General features: G+C 38.8%; 1 protein-coding gene across 2 annotated transcripts in view; it reads right to left on the bottom strand.

The window, feature by feature from the left end:
• Positions 1 to 1,286: 1,286 nt before the first annotated feature.
• Positions 1,287 to 19,065, bottom strand: part of SLC25A32 (solute carrier family 25 member 32) — a 50,100-nt gene continuing 32,321 nt past the window's right edge. The window contains exons 2-7 of one of the 2 annotated variants that reach the window (XM_024745019.1): positions 14,743 to 14,893; positions 12,818 to 12,903; positions 11,304 to 11,464; positions 10,820 to 10,933; positions 10,348 to 10,493; positions 1,287 to 2,555 (exon numbers count right to left, since the gene is read on the bottom strand). In XM_024745019.1, the coding sequence (XP_024600787.1) occupies positions 2,420 to 2,555; positions 10,348 to 10,493; positions 10,820 to 10,933; positions 11,304 to 11,464; positions 12,818 to 12,903; positions 14,743 to 14,893 (794 nt within the window). In that variant the 3' untranslated portion in view covers positions 1,287 to 2,419. The remainder of the gene's footprint in view (positions 2,556 to 10,347; positions 10,494 to 10,819; positions 10,934 to 11,303; positions 11,465 to 12,817; positions 12,904 to 14,742; positions 14,894 to 19,065) is intronic. The other variant, XM_024745020.1, reaches the window with a different exon arrangement.

The following is a 19,065-nucleotide window of genomic DNA, read 5'->3' as shown; positions in this document are numbered from 1 at the left end:
TCCTTGCCAAACATCCTGCTAGTACAACTGCCCCGAAAGGAGAGAATCGGGCCATTAAGACCAGGCATCAAGGGACAGGCAAGCAGCCATCCTGGTTTTGAGGGACCAAATATTTGATCACCTAACACTTTCTACTGAAAGATTATTTCACAATTTCCCCCCATTGATCATTAAAGGTCATATTTTATGGCAAGATAAACTTTTCTCTGCCCTTTGGTGGCCTCTCTCCCCACTACTATGCATTGTGTATCTGCATTATGCATCAGCCAAACCTTCCCCATTGGCAGAGATACCTGCTCAACCATAGAGAGCAACACTCTCCTAGCATCAGAAAGACAACTCCTTAAAAGATAGTATTCCTTCTTGATCTTGTAAGGGGCCAAGATGATGCTTAGACTTGGATTGTGTAAACTGTCAACAACATGTCATCTAAATGTATAGCCTTCTGTCTCAACAAAATTCTATAACTGTGCCTTTACTTCACTTCTCAGAGCTTTCTGAGATGCTCTTCCTGGGTTGTAATATCCAAATTTGGCTCGAATAACAGTTTCCATTCCTTAGGTTGACTGATTTTTGTCAACACCTCATAGTGGCTTGCTTCCTCCCATATGTCAAAATGTTTCAAATACTACCTCCTCAGAGACCTTTCCTGACCCCAGCTGTCCTACCTAGCATAGCAACACTATTCCCAACTCCTTAGTTTTATTTCTAGCATTTACTATTTGAAATTATGCATATTTATATTTTGTCACTTCACACTAAAATGAAAATTCCCTGAGGGCAGGAATGTTTTGTAGCTCATTTACTGCCGTATCCTCAATGCTTGGTAACATACATGGCACAGCGCAGGAAGGAGTGCTGTAACCGTTGATCGAGTGGAATGAATTCTCTTCTCAGAACTTGTGCAGGGCTTGTAGAAATCTTCTTGCGTGTTCTTAATCTAGAACTGTAGTTATTTAATGCTTATTCATCCCACAAGCCTGTATGCTCTCAGAGGACAGGAATTATGGCTTATTAATTTAGGGGTACACAGGAGGCATTCAAATAATGGCACTACCTCTAAAACTCCAAATATCAACTGTAACTTGCCTTTCCATACAGGGACTACTATCAGGATTTCATATGAATAATAGTATTATTCAGAAGGAGGAAAATACATCACATTTAATTTATAATGCATTCCTCTGCATGTAACGAGATACAGTAAATACAATTAGGTACTTATCTTTATTTTTAAAACAAAGCCATCTTCAAAATATTAAAAAAATAGACCCTCTTTTCAAAGAACCATTTAAATGTGGCTTTGACAGCCACAGTATTTTATTTATAACAAATAGATGGTACTGCAAAAAGCATTCATACATGTTTACGTAAATAAAAATGTTAGTATCATTCTGGCACCTTTTTGGGGCAGGCCTTTATATTTATAGAAAAATTACCATAACTAAAAGTAAAATCAATAAATTAGGCCTTTAGTGTAATTTGTATTTAAACCTGAATTTGAGCAACCAGTGTAGATTGGTAACTTATTTGGGATCTGGACCCACATATCTGAAATCTGAAGTAGAAAGCTAAAGCTTCTCATTTCCATACAGTTTGTCTGTCAACAAATGTACCCAAGTCATTCTAGTATCTATATAAGGTGATCTATTAGCAACACCAGTAAAGTGATTTATAGACAAATATGCTAAGTAAGGGCTGACACAGCTGGATCCTAGTTCAGATTTTATAAAAAGACACTAAGTACCTATGCCGAAAAATAATGTGAATCCAGGATTACATTTTAAATGATGAAAGAGCTTCTGGGAAAAAAAATTAGTGATGGAATGACAACAGATGTCAGGTACTTCTCAAATTAAGAGAAGTACCTAACTGCATTCCAAATGAATTAAAACAAAAGCACATTTACAGTGGATTTTTTTTCCCCACCAAACTTTCCCGTTTCAAAAATGGTCAGGATTTGGGCAACATCTTTCCCAGCAAACACTTGAAACAGCAGTGACATCTTTTAAGAAGGCATTTTTTTTGCTATTGCACAGAGGTTGATTTTAAAGCCAATACAGACAAACGAGTTCAGAAAAAGGAGCGGTCTTCAAATCCATTCAGCAAATGCTGCAAATCAGCTTCTACTTGGACAATGAAATGGAGAAAATCTGTGAAACTCTCCATTTGGTGTCAGTTTTACTGTTGTGTTGCTGGCAACCATCTCAGGTAGAGGAAGCCAAGTCCCATACGTATGGGGAAAGCAAAAGCAGAAAAACATCGTGAAGGCTTAGCAGTTCTGTGACTTCTAATGATTACAGACCGAGTTCAATTATGAGCCATGTTGCTGTGCAGTATTCTTCTGAGTTTCATGTCTCAAATACAAAGGAGCACATGGCTGCCTTGGGCAGATGTACTGGAATTATCCTCTTTTAGTTTACTTTTCCTTTTCTCTAAGGCCAAGTAAAAAATGTGAGATATTTTCATATACCACAAAGGTAATACAGCAGGCTGGAGTCACTCTAATCAAATTGGGGGCAATTCCTTTGTAAAATCCACCGATGCCTTCTTTCCTTTAAGAGAGAGACAAAAAGGATATATACATATATATGCATATATACACATATATACTTAATTTCCTACAGAGCTAGCCTGAAGATAAAATCATAAACATCTTTCAAATGCCTTTAAATGTGTGAACATGTAACAGTATTAGCTGATCTAATGTAGGCATTAAACATCTCGTAACTAATAAAAATGCTAGACAACACTAAACATAGCACACAAAAATAAAACTTTATTTTCTTAATGCCTAGAATTGGAATAAAGCCTTGAAACTTTTCACTTACTTTCTCAATATATATATTTACTAAAGTGAACTGAATTTAAATGTTTAAATACTCTGTTCTGGCCTTTTAGAATTAAAAAGTAACGTGGGGATGTATACCTATAACAATTTAAACATCCCCACACTGAAGACATGCATGTCTTCCATACATGGAAACAAGTGTTTGCAAAAGTTCTGCTACCAGTAGCAGATGTGGGGCCTTTTTTCCTTTTCTTTTTTTAAATTGGAGTATAATTGCTTCACAATGTTGTGTTAGTTTCTGCTATGCAATGAAGTGAATCAGCTATATGCATACATATACCCCTCACTCTTGGACCTCCCACCCCCCCCATCCCACCCATCTACGTCAACACAGAGCAAGGAGCTGAGCTCTGTGAGCTATACAGCAAGGTCCCATGAGCTAGCTATTTTACACATGGTAGTGTATTTATGTCAAACCTAATTTCCCAATTCATTCCATCCTCCCCTTCCCCCCGCCAACATGTCCACACGTCCATTCTCTACATCTGTGTCTCTATTCCTGCCCTGGAAATAGGTTCATCTATGATTCCACATGCACGCATTAATATACAATATCTGTTTTTCTCTGAGTTCCTTCACTCCGTATGACAGACTCTAGGTCCATCCACATCTCTACAAATGACCCAGTTTTGTTCCTTTTTATGGCTGAGTAATATTCCATAGTATATATGTACCACATCTTCTTTATCCATGCATCTGTCCATGGACATTTAGGTTGTTTCCATGAGCTGGCTATTTACAAATAGTGCTACAATGAACATTGGGTTATACGTGCCTTTTTGCATTGTGGTTTTCTCAGGGTATATGCCCAGTAGTAGAATTGCTGGGTCATAGGGTAGTTCTATTTTTAGTTTAAGGAACCTCCAGACTTTTCTTCACAGTGGCTGTATCAATTCACATTCCCACCAACAGTGCAAGAGGGGTCCCTTTTCTCCACACCCTCTCCAGCACTTATTGTTTGTAGATTTTTTGATAATGGCCATTCTGACTGGTGTGAGGTGATACCTCACTGTAGTTTTGATTTGCATTTCTCTAATGGTTAATGATGTTGAGCATGCTTTCATGTGTTTGTTGGCAATCTGTATATCTTCTTTGGAGAAATGTCTATTTAGGTCTTCTGCCCATTTTTGGATTGGGTTGTTTGTTTTTTTGATATTGAGCTGCATGAGCTGTTTGTGTATTTTGGAGACTAATCCTGTCAGTTGTTTCGTTGGCAAATATTTTCTCCCATTCTGAGGGTTAGTCTTTTTGTCTTGTTTATGATTTCCTTTGCTGTGCAAAAGTTTTAAGTTTCATTAGGTCCCATTTACTTATTTTGTTTCTATTTTCATTACTCTAGGTGGTGGGTCATAAAAGATCTTGCTGTGATTTATGTCAGAGTGTTTTTCCTGTTTTCCTCTAAGAGTGCTATAATGTCTGGCCTTACATTTAGGTCTTTAATCCATTTTGAGTTTATTTTTGTGTATGGTGTTAAGGAGTGTTCTAATTTCATTCTCCTACATGTAGCTGTCCAGTTTTCCCAGCACCACTTACTGAAGAGGCTGTCTTTTCTCCACTGTATATTCTTGCCTCCTTTGTCATAGATTAGATGACCACAGGTGCGTGGGTTTATCTCTGGGCTTTCTATCCTGTTCCATTGATCTATCTTTCTGTTTTTGTGCCAGTACCATACTGTCTTGATATTGCTCCAGCTCTGTTTTTCTTTCTCAAGATTGCTTTGGCTATTAGGGGACTTTTGTGTTTCTATACAAACTGTAAAACTTTTGGTTCTAATTCTGTGAAAAAAAAAAAAAGCCATTGGTAGTTTGATAGGGATTACACTGAATCTGTAGATTGCTTTGGGTAGTATAGTCATTTTCACAATGTTGATTCTTCCAATCCAAGAACATGGTATATCTCCCCATCTGTTTGTATCATTTTTGATTTCTTTCATTAGTGTCTTTGTTTTTAAGACTGTTTGGAATTTACTCTCTTAAATAAGAATGGTAACATTTGTTAAAAAAATTAAAAGTACAACACCTTACTTTCACAGTAACAGAAAAACAAAGTTACGCAATTAAATAAAAACTCACAGAGAAACACACCAAATCTCACAACAGCACAAGTTAAAAACAGAGGCAAACGCAAGGCTTCACGGCAGGAAGCCTGGAGGTGGACAGGCACACCGTTCTGGCACAGCTCTGGCCTCTGTACCATGCCTGGGGACCCGCCTGCCGCCCTCTACCCCAAGCTTAACGGACCAGGAAAAGTGGGGTGCAGAATCCCTTAATTCACTGGTCAGGTCTTCAAGGCCATGCTGAGGCCCCTTTCTGGAGAGACTAAGGATTCCACTGTCCTACAGACATACTAAACACCAAGAGACACCAGGGAGTTGTGGTAACAGACCTGGGGTGGGGGGAAGGGGCAAACACAGGCCTGAAAGCAAAGCGGTCCCCTAGGGTTCCTGAGCAAGAGTCCTGCTCCCCTGGTTTGTCTAAGTCACATTTCTGGGGTTGGGAGTGTGCACTGCTCACTTTCTGAGACACTTGCCCCTGCGGTCCCCACCTCCCCTAGGGTGCCTGGCTACTCTGCTCTCCCCAAACCCCGACCGGAACACTAAGCCAGGTCAGTGGCACAGTCCCCAATGTAAGCCAGAACCAAGGAACAAGCTGCTTGGGAAAAACCTTCACTAGTATTGTTATTATTATTTAGGGCACAATACATAAACGTGTACTTGTATATATGAAACTAAACCAGTGCAAACATATGTGTGTGTATATATATATATATATAAATGTTCACACAACACCATCTACTTTGACTCTTGGGGTAGGGTTGGGGAGGGAAGCTGGATTCGGATTCTCTTTGCTTTTCTAATAGGCTTTCCAGAAATGCCTATAAGAGAAGAGGGCTTGGGAAGCAGTGGGAAGATCTCGTAACTTCCTCCTGATGGCAGGAACCCAGGATCGTACCGTGTGGCTATTCTAGCTGGTGTGGGAAATGCCTGCATTTCCTAATGGCTCATTCAGCATCCAAACTATGGAACCCAAAGGTGACCATGCAGGTGACCACGGGCATGCACCAGCCACAGCGAGGCAGCCTTTTATGCTAAGATCCTCTTTCCATAAGACGACAGACAACGAAGCCTTTCTCCCATCCCATGTCTGTGACCTGTACTGGAAGCAATGCTCTTCTGTTCCCTATGATACCCCAAGCCGGTACACTTCAGTTTTGGTTACCCGCTATGTGAGGTGTAAAGGGGACTCCTCTGGATGAAGAGAGGATCTAAAATCCTTCAACCGAGGGTCTTGTATTCAACGAGAAAACATCCCACTGGGGTTTTTCTTTCTCTGCCTGTTGTTATCCAAATGTTTCCTCAAGTCAGGGAAGGTACGATGAGGCCAGGGTAAGAAAATCTGTGCCAGGTCCACTGACCTGCAGCAGAAATATAAGAAGCTTTTGAAACAAAGCATTTACTGATTTTGAGAACAGAAAAGAGGGTTTCTACATTAAAAGATGCTAAACCAGGCAGCAGCTAGAGGCCAGGTTGCCAGAGACAGATGATGCTGGACTAGATTCTAACTCGCGGGTTGTGTTTGTGTTTTCGGCAACAGCAGTCATTTTGGTGTAAGAGGAGAAGAACATAAGGGAAAAGATGGAAATGCCCATCAGTGTCTTAGTTTTCTGAATACAGGTCTTTTTGTCTCCTTAGGTAGGTTAATTCCTAGGTATTTTATTCTTTTTGTTGCAATGGTAAATGCGACTGTTTCCTTAATTTCTCTTTCTGATCTTTCTTTGTTAGTGTATAGGAAATTCAAGAGATTTCTGTGCATTAATTTTGTATCCTGCAACCTTACCAAATTCATTGATTAGTTCTAGTAGTTTTCTGGTGGCATCTTTAGGATTATCTATGTATAGTATCATGTCATCTGCAAACAATGACAATTTCACTTCTTTTCCAATTTGTATTCCTTTTCTTTCTTTTTCTTCTGATTCCGTGGCTAGGACTTCCAATACTATGTTGAATAATAGTGGTGAGAGTACACATCCTTGTCCTGTTCCTGAGTGTAGAGGAAATGCTTTTTCACCATTGAGAATGATGTCTGCTGTGGGTTTGTTGTATATGGCCTTTATTATGTTGAGGTAGGTTCCCTCCATGCCCACTTTCCGGAGAGTTTTTAAATCATAAATGGGTGTTGAATTTTGTCAGAAGCTTTTTCTGCATCTATTGAGATGATCATATGGTTTCTACTCTTTAATCTGTTAATATGGTGTATCACAATGACTTGCTGATACTGAAAAATCCTTGTATCCCCGGGGTAAATCCCACTTGATTATGGTGTATGATCCTGTTAATGTATTGTTGGATTTGAATTGCTAGTATTTTGTTGAGGATTTCTGCATCTATGTTCATCAGTGATACTGGTCTGTAATTTTCTTTCTTTGTGACATCTGTGTCTGGTTTTGGGATCAGGGTGATGGTGGACTCATTGAACGAGTTTGGGAGTGTTCCTCCCTCTGCAGTTTTTTGGAAGAGTTTGAAATGGATAGGTGTTAGCTCTTCTCTAAATGTTTGATAGAATTTGCCTGTGAAGCCATCTGGTCCTGGACTTTTTGTTGGAAGATTTTTAATCACAGTTTCAATTTCATTACTTGTGATTGATCTGTTTGTATTTTCTAATTCTTCCTAGTTCAGTCTTGGAAAGTTGTACCTTTCCAAGAATTTGTCCATTTCTTCCAGGTTGTCCATTTTATTGGCATAGAGTTGCTTGTAATAGTTTCTTATGATCCTTTGTATTTCTGTGGTGTCTGTTGTAACTTCTCCTTTTTCATTTCTAATTTTATTGGTTTGAGTCCTCTCCCTTTTTTTCTTGATGAGTCTGGCTAAAGGTTTATCAATTTTATCTTCTCAAAGAACCAACTTTTAGTGTTATTGATCTTTGCTATGGTTTGCTACATTCCTATTTCATTTGTTTCTGCTCTGATCTTTATGATTTCTTTCCTTCTACTAACTGGGTTTTCTTTGTTCTTCTTTTTCTAGTTGCTTTGGGCATAAGGTTAGATTGAGATTTTTCTTGTTTCTTGAGGTGAGACTGAATTTCTATAAACTCCCCTCTTAGAACTGCTTTTGTGTCGTCGTGTTTTCGTTGTCATTTGTTTCTAGGTATTTTAAAATTTACTCTGATTTCTTCAGTGATCTCTTGGTTATTTAGCAGCGCACTGTTTAGCCTCCATGTGTTTGTGTTTTTTACCATTTTTTTTCCCTATAATCTAATCTCATAGCATTGTGGTTGGAAAAGATGCTTGACACAACTTCAATTTTCTTAAATTTTACGAGGCTTGATTTGTGACACGAGATGTGATCTATCCTGGAGTGTGTTTTCGTCAGCTTTCAGATGGAATGTCCTAGAAATATCAATTAAGTCTATCTAGTCTATCCTGTCATTTAAAGCTTGTGTTTCCTTATTTATTTTCAGTCTGGATGATCTGTCCATTAGTGTAAATGGGGTGTTAAAGTCCCCCAGTATTATTGTGTCACTGTTGATTTCTCATTTTATGGCTGTTAGTATTTGCCTTATGTATTGAGGTGCTCCTATGTTGGATGCATATATATTTATAATTGTTACATCTTCTTCTTGGATTAATCCCCTGATCACTATGTAGTGTCCTTCCTTATCTCTTATAAGAGTCTTTATTTTAAAGTCTATTTTATCTGAAATTAGTATTGCTACTCCAGTGATTTCCATTTGCATGGAATATTTTTTCCATCCCCTCCCTTTCAGTCTGTATGTGTCCCTAGGTCTCAAGTGGGTCTCTTGTAAACAGCATATATATGGGTCTCCTTTTTGTATCCACTCAGCCAGTTTGTGTCTTTTGGTTGGAGCATTTAATTCATTTACATTCAAGGTGATTATCGATACGTATGTTCCTATTACCATTCTCTTAACTGATTTGGGTTTGTTTTTGTGGGTCTGCTTCTTCTTTTGTGTTTCCTGCCTAGAGAAGGTCCTTTAGCATTTGTTGTAAAGCTGGTTTGGTGGTGGTGAATTGTCTTAGCCTTTGCTTGTCTGTAAAGCTTTTGATTTCTCCATAGAAGCTGAATGAGATCCTTGCTGGGTTGTAGGTTTTTCCCTTTCATCACTTTAAATGTATCCTGCCACTCTCTTCTGGCCTGCAGAACTTCTGCTGAAAAGTCTGCTGATAACCTTACAGGGATTCCCTTCTATGTTATTTGTTGCTTTTCCTCTGCTGCTTTTAATATTTGTTCTTTGAATTTAATTTTTGTTAGTTTGATTACTATGTGTCTTGGTGTGTTTCTCCTTGGGTTATCCTGCCTGGGACTCTCTGTGCTTCCTGGACTTGGGTGGCTATTTCCCTTCCCACGTTAGGGAAGTTTTCTACTACAATCTCTTCAAATATTTTCTCGGGTCCTTTCTCTCTCCCTTCTCCTTCTGGGACCTCTATAATGTGAATGTTGGTGCATTTAATGTTGTCCCAGAGGTCTCTTAGGTTGTCTGTCTTCATTTCTTTTCATTCTTTTTTCTTTATTCTGCTCCTTGGCAGTTATTTCCACCATTCTACCTTTCAGCTCACTTATTTGCTCTTCTGTCTCAGTTGTTCTGCTACTGATTCCTTCTAGTGTATTTTTCATTTCAGTTATTGTGTTGTTCATCACTGTTTGTTTGTCCTTTAGTTCTTCTAGGTCTTTGTTAAACATTTCTTGTACTTTCTCCATTCTATTTCGGAGATTTTGGATATCTTTACTCTCATTACTATGAATTCTTTTTCAGGTAGGTCGCCTATTTCCTCTTCATTTATTTGGTCTTGTAGGTTTTTACTTTGCTCCTTCGTTCGTAACATTTTTTTGTTGTCTCGTCCTTTTTGATGGGTGGGGCTGTGTTCCTGCCTTACTGGTTGTTTGGCCTGAGGTGTCTAGTACTGGAGTTTGCAGGCAGTTGGGTACAGCTGGGTCTTGGTGCCGAGATCAGGACCTCCGGGAGACCTCACCCTGATTAATATTCCCTGGGGTCTGGTTGCTCGGGGGGGGGGGCTCCTCTCATCCCCTTAGGTGTCTGTGGTCCCCCACCAGTGCCTGGTAGGTGTCCTAGTTGTGAGGAGTCACGAACTCCGCGTCCTCCTAGTCTGCCATCTTGACTCTGCCCCCCCTTGGGGCCTTCTTAATTCTATTAAACTAGGTTTTTTATGACTTCCTATGTTCAATGCCGTTCAAATATTCTATAATACCTAAATTTTAATTAATTTGTCAAGGTACTTTCATACATCTCATTTGATTTTTATAAACAACTCTGTCAACCTAGATATTCAAATTTTATAGATGAAGAGGTTGAGGCTCATGGTTTTCTATGGAGTAAATGGGATATGGGGAGGAAGGGTCCATCAGCCATGTTTTCACCACAGACACTGGTCTTTGCTATAAAACTAATGAGGTCAACTGGACAGTTTAAGATTTACAAGGTACCTCCTAAGAGCCATTTTGATATACCACATACACTTACCTCCATGTCTTTGTGATTACATCCAATACACCATTGTAAAACATGTGTTGATCCTGCAGACGAGCTCTTACAACTTGGTATGGGTATGTTGCTGCCACAGCAAATATTTTGGATAATGCTGCAACTGATATATATTCTACTGTGCTCTAAAATGACAACAGAAAACATTTGTTTTTCTTTAGGTAGGGTTTCTTTAAAAATATAGAAGTAAAATTTACATAGGGAAACCAACACTGAAGTGGATCCACAAGTGAAAAATACTGTTTCCCCTCTTGAAACAAGGTCGTTCAATGGGGTTCTATTTTTTACAGTTGTGTGCCATTATCCTGTAAAATATTTAACTATAAATTAAATTAGTGGCAGAATCAGTACTTATCATCATAGCAATACTACCAAAGTAAACGTGACAAAATTTCCATCTATTAAATGCCCATAAAAATAAACACCAGTGTTTTTTCAAGTATCACCTTACCAACTGTGCTTCTGGTAATCTATTGGTATGTTGGTTGTATTTCAATTTCAACAATTCATATGCCATAAACTGAAGGGCACCATGTGATGTTCCAAACAGCCCAGGAATAAACCCCTAGAAAGGAACAAGTGAAGGAAAAAAAAAAAGCTAAACTAAGCGAGTTTCCAAGGGACCACAGCTTCCGGGGAGGGGAATAAGGAATGAGTGACCTCAATGTGTGACTTAGAGAAATGGTTACTCAACAAAGTTTTATTTTAGACAGTCCTTCTCACACCCACCAGTGTCACGATGATACTTCTTATGGTAATAAGGATAAACAGTTTAAAGTACAATTTCAATACAGATTTCGGTTGTCATTAAATTGTTCCTTGCCTAAGTCTGGTTTCTTTTCAGGACTGAGTACAGGTCATTCCGAACTCAGACAATAGAGCCAAGGGAAATTACAATTGTCAGCTATTAAAATATATTGATAATAATTCATTACCTTATACAATCCACGCACACCTTCATACTTATATATTTTCAAAAGTGTATCAAACATTCCTTTATATTGCCGCTGTGAGGCATTAACAACACCATCGTACTGTAACATAAGGCGAGTTTTTGTTACCCATAATGGGTTGGTAATGCAGAGGGTCATGGCTCCTGAAATCAGATTTAAATAATATTACTCAGCATACAGGTACTTTCTCACTTCTGACAAGCTGAATTAAGAACAGTCCATTTATATAAAGAATGGGGCTGTACCTGCAACAGCAAGGTGTGGTCCCTGAGGCACAGACCTAGGGTTAATGGGTAGACATAGTTTTTGGTGGTCTTAAAAAGTTCCCCATGTGGTTAGTGAGAAATAAATTTAAAAGGTGATGAAAATGTGAAACACTTTCCCTTTGAGGTGTGAGGGTAGCAAAGATGTCCTGGCTCCTAAACAAAGTGGCCTAGTGTGGAGAACAGACCGAGGTCCTGGGAAGCAGATGCTGATAAGGAGATACATATACTTAGGAGGAGGACACAGTACAACCCAGAGGGGCTGAAGATTAGGGGAAAAGGACCAGCAATCCAGCACCTCAATCATCTGTGCATGTGCACACGTATACCCACCCCAACTTTATCACCCTCTTCCTCAAACCCACTCAAAGTAGCCACAACACCTCAAAAATTAAATAACTATGTAATATCACCCTCTTCCTCAAACCCACTCAAAGTAGCCACAACACCTCAAAAGTTAAATAACTATGTAATATCAAAAGAAATATTTACATTCTTTACAGAGAGTGATGATTTTGTTAAAAAAATTCAAATGGTTAAGTTTCGCATTTGCCAAGTTTCCTAAGTAGTCCTTTATTCAACAAGTATTTATGGAGTCCTATTGTGAGTCAGGTCTCTGCTAGCAGCTAGGTATTCAAAATGAGCAAGATAATTCTTGCCTTAAAAAACAATCAGTAAACATTAAGAAACCAAGGTGGGGAATTCCCTGACAGTCCAGTGGATTCAGCACTTTCTCTGCCGAGGACCTGGGTTCAATCCCTGGTTGGGAAACTAAGATCCCACAAGCCATGCAGCACGGCCAAAAAGAAAAAAAAAAAAAAACCACCAAGGTAACAAGGTATCAAAGTAGGAGTTAAAAGACTTATGAGTCCTACTTTGTTTTTCCTTCTGAATATTACACATACATAAGGCAATTAAACAAGACTATTAAATTGTTTAATTTGAAAACTGAAATCATATTTTAATGGAAGAAACACTATACCAAATCATCTTAAATCATTAGAGAGTCATAACCTTTCTAAATATTATACCCTTTGAGACAAGTAAAATTCTTGAAACCTATCCAGAGAATCCATCAGAATACTTGCCTTCTAAGAAATTTCATGTGATAACTGATTAGTATAGTTAGATGAGCATATTTAAACTCAGGTGTTCATAGGGAAAAAGCAAATAAAGAACAAAAGTGAAAATCAAGTTGGAAGTTGATGTTTTATATTTCACACACTACCTTACCAGCTTCAGCAGCTGAGATGAGATATTCTGTTGCCTCTAACCTTTCTGTTCTTCCTTCTGTCTTATATGATTTGATGGCACTGTAACTAAAAGAATTAAACATGAACAGTTGTATAAATATTTGAATGGGTGACATAAAGCAGTAAATTCTAGTTTAAAGTGTGGGTAACTTAAAAATACCTCAAAAGTAGAAGTCAATACGTAATCCAACTACAAAACAATACCTTTTTCACCTTTTTCAAATAATGGATTTACTGGAAATGGTTTACTGTAAGACTATACTATCTCTCCCCCCAGATATGTAGGCTGGCAATACATATGTAAAATATTTTCATCACATGTTCAACCATTAATAAAAACAGCAAACAGGAAAACTGGAAGGGGGGGTGTACTGGTGCAGCAATTGGGCAGACAAAAAAAGGGCAGCTAACCATTACGTTCAGATACTGTGGTTGGCAATTCTGATACCTAAAACACTCCACGGATCCCACCTAACAGATTAACAAGGACCACAGTGGCTCACAAGAAATCATAACAAAAGATAACACAAACAGTACCATGAGAGATTCAGGAACTATTACTGAGATCAGAGAAGGCTTTGTGTAGGAGGCAACACGGAGCCAGGTATGGAGAGACAGGTGCAGTTTCAATAGGGAAACACAAGCATGAGCCAAAGTTATAGGGGTGGATGGGAAGACAGGGCAAACTGAGCTACACTTGAGTGACACACTGACATTTACGCTTTACTTGGCAGAAAACAGCCATAAATGCTTCTGAGTAAGGGAGTTAAATCACCTTTTTTGTCAAACTCCAATTTCCACTTTCCTCCAGGAAGAAGACTTCAACTAAATAAATCTTTCCAAACTTGACCAATCCATTCTATCATAAAACAAGTATACTGTTTTATGATAATTTCAACACATAAACCTTACATGGCTTGCCCTTAGAAACTCTCTTTAAAGAACCCACACAGCTCTGAAATTATTAACATAATAAATTTTATACATACGGTTTCACCCATCTACGAATGTCTTACAACTGAAAATAGGAAAAATATTTAAACAATATTAAGGCTGATTTATATTTTGATTTCACTTAGGAAATATTTTAAGGTTGGTTTGTATACTGCCATAAGATTATGAGAGATCAAGTAAAATGTAAGACACAAAAGAGAAGAAGGCAAATATACCAGGTATTGATGTTTTCCTAAAAATGCCCTGTATTAAAACAAAAGCCTCCCCATTCATGGATTCAGTTTCAGATATCAGGGGCAAGCTCAGAGCAGCACGCACTCCTCCACTGTGGTGTGATAATACTTTGTGTCCATGCCCTTGTACACTCAACAACTTGAATATGGCTGCCACAGGTGCTTTCTGTGGCTTCTTCAGTAAGCATCCAATATCAGTGTTTACAAACGGTAATGATACCTGACAGTGAAGGAGTGAGGAAATGAATGAACTACAAAGATGAAGGAGCAGGTCAAATAGGAGGTAAGAAAGAACATGCCTCAGACTCTTTCAGTCATGCACTGGCTTTGGCTTTCTGTTCCCATAGGGCTATCCTGTGATACATGTTCTTATGAGGACTCCAAGATCTGTCCTCTTCTGCTTTTCCAACTTCATTATGAATCAATGTATTTTGGGAAGCCACCTTCCTGAATCCATCTCACAGAAATGGCCTCTGGAAGAGTGTTTCTCCATCTCATCCTTTTACCTTCTTATTAGTAACTTTTTTCCAGACTAAATGCCTCTGATAATAGCTTACAGAGAATGAGACTAATATGCCATTCTGCTCTTTCTAGCCCTTCCAATGCAGAGAAACTGATTAAATGACTCACCTTGCTTCACCAACTGATTTTTTAAAAAATCATTAAAAACATAAATTCCTTTTTATTTACTACTGTAAAATCTCCCAGACCTACTCACAAGAAAAAGTAGAGTCCCCAGGATAAGCCTGCACCCCACACATTTGGGGTTACTCCTTGGTAAAGTCCCCGTAGTCCATCAAGTTTCCAAATGGTGGTCAAGCAATGCAAAACTCCTTTATATTTCGGTCTCAGTTCCAATCCATCACTCACTGCAGTAAAGGATACAGAGTTAGGTGGGAGCAAAGTTCTAGCTCTGAATTATATATAAACATATAGATATCACACAACCAATCACAGAAAGGAGGTAAATTCAAAAGAAAAAAATTTTAGGTAGATAAAATTATTTTCCAGGATTTGATATTTTTAAATTAATAAATTCATATATTTATCTAAGTTTTAAGTGTGTAGTATACCCTCAATAAAAACTTGGATAAAGATGTGAGGAGCGATAAAGCAAATGTAGAGAATGGGATAAACTTTCCTGGAAATTCTCTTGCCACAGTCCCCACCAACACACACACACACACACACACACACACACACACACACACACACAAATCAGAATAGAAAGTAGAAAATCCCATTGTTTTCTTACTCTCAAAAGTTCTAAATTAATAAAACATGATAGGGTAAAACAAAAACTGATACTACACACATTCTGTGTTACTTAAATAAGGAGAATTCAAATCTGTTTTGGAAGTTTAAAAGATAATGCTTATTTAAAATAACTTCTATTTCATGAAAGACTCCACAAGCCAATAAGAGATTGAAAAAAATTTGTAGTATAGGGTTAATATATCTAATTTACAAAAAGGATTCACAAATCAATAAGAAAATGACAAACAGCCTCTAAAAAACTTATAGGCAAATTACATAAACTATCAATTCACAGAAAATTACTATGTGTAATTACACATAGTAATTTTCTGTGGATGGAACAGAAATGGAACAGAATGGAGAGCCCAGAAATAAACCCACCCACTTATGGTCAATTAATCTATGACAAAGGAGGTAAGAATATACAATGGAGAAAAGACAGTTCCTTCAGTAAGTGTGCTGGGAAAACCGGACAGCTGCATGTAAAAGAATGAAATTAGAACATTCTCTAACACCATATACAAAACTAAACTCAAAATGGATTAAAGAACTAAATGTAATACCAGATACCATAAAACTCCTAAAGGAAAACAGGCAGAACACTCTTTGACATAAATTGTAGCAACATTTTTTTGAATCTTTCTCCTAAAACAAAGGAAATAAAAGCAAAAACAAACAAATGGGACCTAATTAAACTTAAAGGCTTTTGCACAGCAAAGGAAACCATTGATGAAACGAAAAGACAACCTACCAAATGTGAGAAAATATTTGCAAATGATATGACCGATAAGCGGTTAATATCCAACATGTATAAACAGCTCCTATCACTCAACATCAAAAAAACAAACAACCCATGGCACAGGGGCTGGGTGCTGAAACACGGGCTGCAGCGAACAAACTGGGGGAGAGGACTGGGGTTGGCTGTGCAGAGACTGCCCAAAGGGACTGAAGTGTGGTCTGGGCCACAACAGGGTGTGTGTAGGGTGCAGCCCAGATCTGCCATAAAAGCCCCATTGTTAATACACACACACACACACACACACACACACACACACACACACACACACACACACACAGTGAGGGGGTGGGGCCCCGCCATAGCAGCCTCATTCTCAGTGTGCTCACAGCAGGTGCAGCTCTGCTTCTAGGAGCTCTGGGAGTGCGCAAGTGCCCACACATAGAGATAAGACTAAAATCTGAGCAGATCCCTAGTGCTGGAGATTTCAGAAGCGGGGCTGAAAGCAGCTGTGTCCCAGCAGCTGTGTGGATTTATGCTGCTGGGGCTCTGAAGGTGTAGTGCCTGTGGGACACTGGAGCATATTACTGGCACTGGAGCAGGTCTGGTGTTAGCACTGGTGGGCTTTGTGGGCACCTGCATGTGGAGGTGGGGCTGGGGTCTGGGCTGATTCCATAGCTCCCATGGGCGGATCCCCGTGCTGGACTTCAGTGGCTCTGTGCTGGCGGCTTTGTGAGCACAGCACCTGAGGGACATCCTGGCCAATTGCCTGCATTCCCAAGGCTGAGGGCAGTGCCAACAACACTGTACTTTGCGAGCTTACACAGGTGACACCACAGAGTGCATTTCCTGGTGGACAACTCCTGAGGAGGAATACTCAGCGGCTCCTATCCCAGCAGGAGCAATCCAGTCCCACCTACCTCACACTGTAGCTTAGAATCGAATATGGGGGCTTCTACTCCAACAACTGGGGAGCAGACCCTGCCCCTGACAGGGCTGTGACAACCACAGAGCAAACATGAGGTCCTGTTCATGATCCAGTGCAGGCTCTGGTTACTGCCACAACAATCACACCCCCTCTCAAGGGGATAACAGCCAGCACACACTGAGAAAAAGCAGCAGCAGGCATCCATACTAAAAACAGCCCTTGCACCAAAAATATTAGACTCACGCAGGCAACATAGGGATGCTCCCACATAAAAACAGCCTTTCAAGACCACAGTAGATAACTGTTTTTCCTAAACTCATAGTCAGAGAAATATAAATAAAATGAAGAAACAGAGAAACCACTCGCAACTAAAAGATCAAGAGACTTCCCCTGAAAGAACAAACAATGAAATAGCCCTTGCCAGTCTACTAGACCCTGAGTTCAAAAAGGAGGTAATAAAAATACTGAAGGAATTAAGAAAGGATACCAACAGAAATGCAGATTACTGTAAAAATGACATAGAATCTATAAAGAGGAGCCAATTAAAATTAGAAAACTCATTTGCCAAGAAGAAAGCTGAACTAAAGGCAATAAATAGCAAACTGAATAATGCAAAAAACAAATAAGTGATCTGGAAGACAGAATAATGAAAATCACCCAATCAGAACAAAAGACAGAAAGACACATGAAAACAATATATGAGACCTATGGGATAACTTAAAGCATGGCAATCTATGCATAATAGGGATCCCAGAAAGAGAAGAAAGAGAAAAGGTGATCAAAAATGTATTTGAAGAAATTATGGCTGAAAACTTCCCAAACCTAAAGAAGGAAATAGATATCCAGGTACAGGAAGCACAGATGGTCCCAAACAAGATGAACCCAAACAGACCTACACCGAGACATATTATAATTAAAACAGCAAAAGTTAAAGATAAAGAGAGAATTCTAGAGGTAGAAAGAGAAAAAAAGTTGATTACAAGGGAACTCCTGTAAGGCTATCAGCTGATTTTTCTACAGAAATGCTGCAGGCCAGAAGGGAATGGCAAGATATATTCAAAGTCTTGAAAGGGAAAAACATACAACCTAGGATACTCTACCCAGTGGGATTACTGTTTAAAATAGAAGGAGAGATAAACAATTTCCCAGACAAGCAAAAACTAAAAGAATACAGCAATACTAAACCTATGCTAAAAGAAATATTGAAAGGTCTTCTCTAAATAGAAAAAAAGCAAGAATCTAAAGGAAAGAGAATCACAATTGGAAAGTAAATCATTTAAATAAGAAATGTTTTTTGTGAAAGCAATTATAACTATAAACAGATAAACATGAAGATGTAAAAGAGGCCATCAAAATCATAAAATGTGGGGAAGGGGAGTAAGAAAACATAGATTTCTTTTTTTATGAATGTGTTTGAACTTATATGACTGAGTCTAAAGCAGGTATATAGTAATGGGTTAATGTACTTGAAAACCAGGGAAACCACAAATCAAAAACACAACAGATTCACAAAAACCAAAAAGAACTCATGCATAATTTTTAAAAACCCATCAACCAAAAAAGTAGAAAGAAACAGAAGAAATACAAAGTCAACTAGAAAACAAGGTTTAAAATTGGAATAAATCCCTATCTATCAATATTTACCTTAAATGTCCATGAACTAAATGCTCAAATCAAACGACAGAGTGGCAGATTGGATTAAAAACAACAAGAACCTCCAATATACTGCCCACATTAGAGCAAAGGACACACATAGATTGAAAGTGAGGGGATAGGGACTTCCCTGGTGAGGCAGTGGTTAAGAATCCGCCTGTCAAAAAAAAAAAAAAAAAAGAATCCGCCTGTCAATGCAGGGGACATGGGTTCAATCCCTGGTCCGGGAAGATCCCGCATGTAATGGAGCAACTAAACCTGTGCACCACAACTACTGAAGCCCGCGTGCCTAGAGCCCATGCTCTGCAACAAGAGGAGCCACTGTAATGAGAAGCCCACGCACCACAACAAAGAGTAGCCCCTACCTGCCACAACTAGAGAAAGCCTGCATGCAGCAACAAAGACCTGACACAGCCAAAAAAAAAAAAGAGGGGATAGAAAAAGATATTCATGCAAATGGAAATGAC

The sequence above is a fragment of the Neophocaena asiaeorientalis genome, unplaced genomic scaffold (assembly GCF_003031525.2).
Source record: "Neophocaena asiaeorientalis asiaeorientalis breed wild unplaced genomic scaffold, Neophocaena_asiaeorientalis_V1.1 scaffold933, whole genome shotgun sequence".
Classification (NCBI taxonomy): Eukaryota; Metazoa; Chordata; class Mammalia; order Artiodactyla; family Phocoenidae; genus Neophocaena; species Neophocaena asiaeorientalis.
The sequence above is the reverse complement of the archived record's forward strand: the minus strand, read 5'-3'. Positions and strand labels throughout refer to the sequence as shown.